This window comes from Amphiprion ocellaris, chromosome 13 (assembly GCF_022539595.1).
Source record: "Amphiprion ocellaris isolate individual 3 ecotype Okinawa chromosome 13, ASM2253959v1, whole genome shotgun sequence".
Taxonomy (NCBI): Eukaryota; Metazoa; Chordata; class Actinopteri; family Pomacentridae; genus Amphiprion; species Amphiprion ocellaris.
The window spans coordinates 34,183,675-34,190,967 of NC_072778.1; the positions used below are offsets into that span (position 1 = coordinate 34,183,675).

At 39.3% G+C, this 7,293-nt stretch overlaps 1 protein-coding gene across 1 annotated transcript; it reads left to right on the forward strand.

Annotated features, from left to right (window-relative positions):
* Nucleotides 1-4,278: 4,278 nt before the first annotated feature.
* LOC111588072 (homeobox protein MSX-2-like) lies at nt 4,279-6,729 on the forward strand. The gene is made up of 2 exons (XM_023298206.3): nt 4,279-4,944; nt 5,762-6,729. The coding sequence occupies exons 1-2, from the start codon at nt 4,644-4,646 to the stop codon at nt 6,208-6,210; spliced, it is 750 nt and encodes a 249-aa protein (XP_023153974.2). The 5' UTR covers nt 4,279-4,643; the 3' UTR covers nt 6,211-6,729.
* The last annotated feature ends 564 nt before the right edge of the window (nt 6,730-7,293 follow it).

Sequence of the window (7,293 nt, forward strand, 5' to 3'; positions counted from 1 at the left end):
TGTGTGAAAAAAAAAAAAAAAATCTAATTTATTTGATATATGTCCCAGTCCTACATTGTACAAAAGCTTTTTTTTTTTTTTAAATTAAAAAAAAACAGTTTTGAATATAATTTTTTAAAGACACTTTACTGTTGTTTTAACAAATGGTATGTTGTTCTTTTGCTAAATTTGACAATAAAATTACACTAATTTATGCTGAATTCAAATCTGTAAAAAATATTGTTTTTACCAATATTTGCTGTTATTAAAAAGAAAAAATATGTATATTAAGAATTGAAAAATGCATTTTTTCCATTTCTGCACTGTTTATACAGTTTTTGAACATTACAGTATATAGTACATTGCACTGTTTTCTAGCGTATTTTTGACACCTTTGCTTCTGGAGTTTCACCATTTTTCTTATTTGTTTTTTTTTTTAATGTTTAGTAAGGTCATATGACCATAGTCCAAAATATAACCACTGGTATTTTAGACGAAGTAGTACTCAGTACATAACCTGTGATTTGTTATTATGTGCATCCTGTAAAGATAGTGAAGATTATAAACGAAATGTCTCAAAATATTTGCCCAGATTTAGAATTTACAATGTTTGTTTGCGTTGCTAAATATGCATTGGATCATGTGTGCACCTGTGTACAGTTTGTGAATATGTGTGTATCTAAAGTAAATGCTCCACTCTTGCCAGAAGAACTAATGCAGGTGAAGCAAAGTGAAGGAGAAAACGGTGTTCACTGGTGTCTCAGGCAGTTGGTGTGAGCTGACGACATTGACTTCATGGTCTGCTGTTGCTTTGCCTCAATGCCTCATTTACACTGGTGGTTGAGAGCATGTAAAAATCCCTATGTGCCATAAACCAAACTATTAGTTCAGCAACAAAAACAAACAGAAAACTTCTCTCCTTTCCCTTACTTTATTTCTTTTTCTTTTTTTTTTACACACACCTACATAACATTTAACTAATACGAGATATTTTTACAAGCTATAAAATGTAATAAAAATGAAAAATTAACAGAGCCAACTTACCTACCCCTCAAAGGCATAGTTTGAGTTGTTAGCAAGATATCACCTTGTGTAGTCAATTCATTTTTTTTCTCAAATAATTGTTTTTCCGCAAACTATTTATCTTTAACAAGATTGTATAGAGTCAGTGTATAGGGCAGGGAAGTCAAACATAAGGCCCGCGGGCCAAAAACGGCCCGCCAGAGGGTCTAGTCCGTGTGGGTCCCTGAAATGGCAAAATGATTATTTACTGTGAACATATTTAAAGACATTGAACATTGTGCAATATAATGTCAGTCAGCAGCTTCAGTACAAATGAGTTTGGTTGTTGCACTGCCACAACTTTCATGTATTTTTTATATATAAATTTTATACATTTACAAGGCAGAGGAATAATTTAACGTTCTTCCTTAATAGTTCCCATTTAGTTTATGTAGTGTGGTGGTCAGGATTACTAAACCGATGTGGAAATGAATGTAAATTAAAAATAAATTCTAGATCTTGACAAGTTGTTTTGACCATAAAGTAAAATACTGTGTTGTTCAGTTCCAGATACCTGTGACCAAATGTTTTGTTTCTTTTGTAGTTACACTGTGATCTCTGAGTAGTAAAGTGTAAATGATAAACTGAGGCATAATGTTGAAATTGAACTTATTTTTCTTGAGAAATTTTATGTTGTTCATAATGTTTTGTAAAATCATAGTTCATTTAGTGTGAACATTTTCAAATTTTACTGTTTTGCATAAAAACAAAGGGAAAAATTTGGAGTTTTTGTTATTTATAGGTTATTATGCTATGATTTTACTAGCCCGGCTCACTTGAGATCAAATTGGACTGTCTGCGGCCCCTGGACTAACATGAGTTTGACACCTCTGGTATAGGGTGTACATCAGGTCTATGTTTAAGTATTTTCTTTTAGTAATGGTGTATGTTTAAGTCACTGTTTAAACGTACAGTGTTGCCTCACTGTTACTTCCCTACACCCAGACACAATGATACAGAAATGCCTCAGTAACATAACTGCATTGCGGTAGGTGACATGTTCAGTTCAGGTCAGCATTTGGAGGGTTTGATCGCAACACCTTTGCAAAGAGAGACACATTGAAGCATGAAAATGGAACCACTTAAGACTCATAAGTTGCTCTCTGTCAAAGCTTCGACACAATATTTTTCTAGCTTTCTAAAGTACTATTAGTAGAACGGTTAACATCAGAGCTTATCGATCCTCTCCTCCTGAGGCGTGTATGTTACTCAGTACCCATCTGTACTAATGAGGGAATGTCACATATAGTAGTTACCTCAACTGCTTCAGCCTTGTTTCTACACAGCAGTTTACAGAAGAAATTCCTAGAAAATCTCACACTCTGCTTTAAAATGTGACCATTCAGCTGCTACTAAAAACAAAAAAATGAACTGCTACTTCTTATAACTTACATCTGTGCTGCAAATTCATACTCCTCTGGATGGGATGTCTGCTACTGTTGTTGCTTCTAACCAAAACCACATCTACTACAACTATTACTCTAAAGATTTTGGTTTTGGCATTTTACAGTGATCAGTGATGAGTAGAAATTGACAGGATATGCAGCTAAGGTCTGGTTAGACGGGCATGAAACAGTGGACTCTGCTGACCATGCGGTGGTGAAAATGCCCACGTGGCACTCACTATAACCACTTGACCATCAGATTAAGCTTTTACAGATCTTTAACAAGCCTAACAAGACTGTATTTTACCCATTCATTGCTTCTTTCTTTGTTCTTTTGTACTCGGCACAGAGTAGCAAAATGCAGCCATACTGTATGTTCTATTTTAGATGCATTTTTGCTGATTGTCGATTTAAGGCTAAAATGTGCCATATTTTCGGGAACATTATGTCTAACATGATGATATGGCATCAAGTCGATCATTATTTTCCAAATACACCCCCCTCTATCTGTTTGTTCAACCTGAACTACTTTTTTTTCCAGCTAATTGGATTCTAGAGAAATTGTTGTTATTAGCCTGTAGCTAAGTGTTTCCAGCGAGTCTTGATCCCCCTGAACTTCAAACATGTAGCCTACACACTCAGGCCCACATGTCTGTGCGCACCATAAACCTGTAGGGAGGGAATCAGTAGGGAGCACGCTGAAATAACAGAGGCGCCTTAATTGATTTGCATGTGTTTATTACAGGGAGTGAGCTCATGCTGTGTGAGCACTTTGCTTCATATGGAGACTAATGACGCTGAGGTGCTGGGGAGTTGAGACCCTGATGCCACTGTAATCCTGCTGATTACAGAGAGCGCACATTCTCACTGAGGGCTGATCACGCAGCTCTGGACAGCACAGCTTCAGTCACTTCATAGGATGCCTTTGTATATGTGGACATCCGAGGGACAAACTAGGAGCTGAGCAAAGGACATTTCACGCAGTAAACACATTAATGTTGCATCAGTTTCTCTGCATGTCCGCTTTTGGATGAGTGAACTCTAAATCCCACCCTGAGTTCCATGAAGCATCCTTTCATGTCAGTTTTAACATCCGTGCACTTGTTGGCCAGCTTTCAGGAAGCTGCCTTGCTTCACCACGAGTGGTTAGAGGCCATGTTTAGGAAAGCAAGAGCCCCTGCTGTACCTCTCATCGTGTTTCCTAATGTGTTGGAGCCCTACAGGTATGAGCTTCAAAAAGGCACGAGACACCCCTGTCTCTGCCGACAGAGCAGAGACTGGAGCTAATCGCAGCAGGCGCCACACACCTCAGGAAGGTAGCAATTTTCCATCATTACCGTTAAATCCTGCTTAAAAGGACCGGATTCCACAGACCTAATTACAAGGTGTTAATAATAACAATGTAATGACAGTCAATTTAAAGCCTGCCCAAAACCATAATCCAATCTCCAAACTGACTCTTTCACGTTGAAGGTTGTGTAGCCGCTGCATGGTGATGTCTGAAGTTTTAAAGTACCATGATTCCTATTGATTACTATTGTGATTACTCTCACAATTGGTGTGTCAGGTCCTGCCAGTTAGGGCTTGAATGAGGAGCTCTGCCAGCTTTTGTTGAGTAGAATTACAGTCCTTCAGATGGATGATGGTTTTCATCCTGGCGCTGCTGATGCTCGGAGACGCAGCCAGGCCGATCCACCGGCCTAATTGCTGGATGGGCCAGAGTTTAGAGGACAGGGGATTGATTTATGTGTATTAGTGTTGTAGGAGGCCTCAGGTTTATCCAGATTGCTTATATGTTGAATTCGGGACATCAATCTAGACTGTGTTCCTGTGCTTTAAAAGTCCGAAAAAGGTTTGCAGAGTGAAAAAAAAACTGTTGCTGTCAGTAATTATGATAAAACATTACGAGCTATTTTCAACAACCAATCTTCTCTTTGGTAATTACTGCTAAATGAGGCTGATGTGTAGCTGACCTGCTGTCTGGGTCTGGGTGTGGCAGAGTTCCCCAAACACACCGACCAATCACAAGCCTTCCTCCAACTCTTGAATCAGGACGCATCGCTCCTGGCTCTAAGTCCGCAGTGCGCCTGCCAAACTTTTCCACCACCAACTTTGGGAACTTCTCTCCGACTGGACGATGCATGTTTGCGCTCCGTGACTTAAAGTTATGAGCTTTCTGAATTGGGATTAGATTTTGGAGCCAAAGTAAAGGAAAGCATGTCTGCTCGCGGAGACTCCAAAGACGAGTTTTCCACAGACGAGGATGTGGAACCGACGCGCCACAAGAAGCGCACGGCGCAGGTGTCCCGTCTGCCCTTCAGCGTCGAGGCTCTGATGTCGGACAGAAGGCCGCTGGCTGCGACGCACGAACAGGAGGGAAGCTACGATTTGGATGCCTACGGGGCGCACAAGTTGGATGAGTTTTCCCAACAGTTACTATCTATTAAATCAGAGCTGTCGGAACAAGGAGGAAGTCCGTCTTGGATATCCAGCTGCATAAAAATGTCCACACCACTCCGTAAGTACATTTTAAATTCAATTTTACCCTTAATTTGGGGATATTACCATCATTTTATGTCATTGCTTGGCCTCTTTAGGGAACGATCTGATATGTGAGATATGAAAAACCTAGAAGCAAGTTACTAACTGATAGTTTAGGAGAAGGAGGCATAAATTTAATAAATAAGTGAACATGCAGGTTCAGTCAGTTTTGATGAGATCTACACTTATTGTAGGTAGAAGAGCAATATGTATTTTATATGTCAGCTAAGGTACGTTTTTGACCCTGCCGATGTTGTTATATTTCCAGAAGACCAATGCATTATTGTTTTTACATGCATTTTAATGATTCCAGTATAGAAAATTCAGAGTTATAGAAGTCATTAGAAATTCAAGATTGCCCTGATACACATGATCTTTACATTATTATGCAAAACTTTTGTTCTTGACTGTATTTTGTTTAGGGCTGCTCTGCTTGAGTGACATTAACATATCAATAATTCCTTTAAATGTGATTATCGTTAGATTAACCGATTAATCATTTCATTCATAATCTTAAAACAAAAAGTAATTATAACTGCACATCACAATTTTCCCAGCATAATGTGTTCATCGACTGTTTAAAAATAATCAGTTTACAGTATATAAATGTAAAGTATCAGTACACAGAGAGGGCCTAACATATTGTTGATTCATTTTCTCACAATTGCCTTATGGGGTAATCAGATCATTTCAGTTCTTATTTATTCGTATTGATATTACAGCATCTGAACAATATATAATAAATGACCTGTTGATGCAATTTTTTATTCTCATGTTTCTCTCATGTCCTTCAGGGCAGGTCAGTCCAGCAGTCTGCTCCTTAAGGAAGCACAAAACCAACCGTAAGCCTCGCACTCCCTTCACCACGATGCAGCTCATGGCCCTGGAGAGGAAATTCTGTCAGAAGCAGTACCTGTCCATTGCAGAGCGGGCCGAGTTCTCCTCCTCCCTGTCACTGTCTGAGACACAGGTGAAGATCTGGTTCCAAAACCGTAGAGCCAAAGCCAAAAGGCTTCAGGAGGCCGAGGTAGAGAAACTGAAAATTGCAGCTGGGTCCAAAGCTGTGTTCTACCCGGGCTTCTCGTCTTTAGGTTTACCCCTCAGCGGTAACATGCAGGCTGGTTCAGCAGCAGCAGCACTCTATGGACTGGGTAGCTCATACAGCCGCACCCCCATTCATCCCGCTGCACATCTGGCCATGTATGCTTCACATGTTGGCTACAGCATGTTCCACCTCTCCTGAGACGGAGCAGACGTGCAGAGTGTGTTTAAAAAGGAATGACAAGAGTGTATCATTAAATCATGTACCTTATGAAAAACTTGTCGGCAAAGGACCTGAGGAGGAGTGGAAGCTTCATGCTCTTTACTTGTCTTGAGATACACGAACAATTTAAAAATAGTCCTATTTTTTGCAGGAGACTCTGGAAGGACCAAGAATACAAGACCCAGAAGATCCTTCTTTGTTGTCTGCAAACATATTGTCCTAAATACCAGCCTTTTGATTTGTCTTCTGCTCATTTTGTTCCTGAATGATTCAAGTGTATTTTTCACCCATTAATCTTGACTATGCAGGGATATTTCATAATCCAGTCAGAATAATAAGAGGCTGCAAATGAAGAAGTTTTCCCAAGTTTGCCATGATCCCAAAGGACATATATTTATTTGTGATAACACTTAGATTCATATTTTTCATGATGCATATCTACATTTTTAAAGGTTAATATTTCACATGTATAATATTAAACTGACACTTTCAAACAACTCTCATTTTGCTTTCTTTATTTGTGGCGTAGGTAAAATACAAAGCAGTATCAGTTACCTGGTGAGCTAACTCGTGTCTTGCTCAGCTGCAGTAGTAATGCACAGACTTTAATGGGTGTTTCCTGGTGTTTCAGTTCTTCAGTCGTGTCTGACGGCCCATCTGCTTCTGTCATCCATCTGCCTCCTGTAGCTTACTCCACATCCAGGAAGACTCTCTTTCTCTGGTTCTCTTCCCCTTCTGCAAGTTTTGTTTTTCCTCAGAAATATTCAGAGCAGTTTGAAGCTGAAATATGTTTTCTCCAAGAAAGCTTCTTTACTGAACTTCTGTGGCGAACAAACTTCCTTTCCTTCCTCTTACTGCACTGTGAGAACCCACTGGTAGTGTTGCTAATTAGTAATAATGATCTATTCAGGGTACCCAGTAAGCTACGACAGTGTGACCCTCATTTTATTATTAGTCATGTTATTCTTTCTCCTGCTGTTGCATTTTAAAATATATTTTCTTTAAAAAAGAGGGATTTTAACTGTAAAGGCTAAAGGTCACTTTTTCTCTTGCTCCTGTACT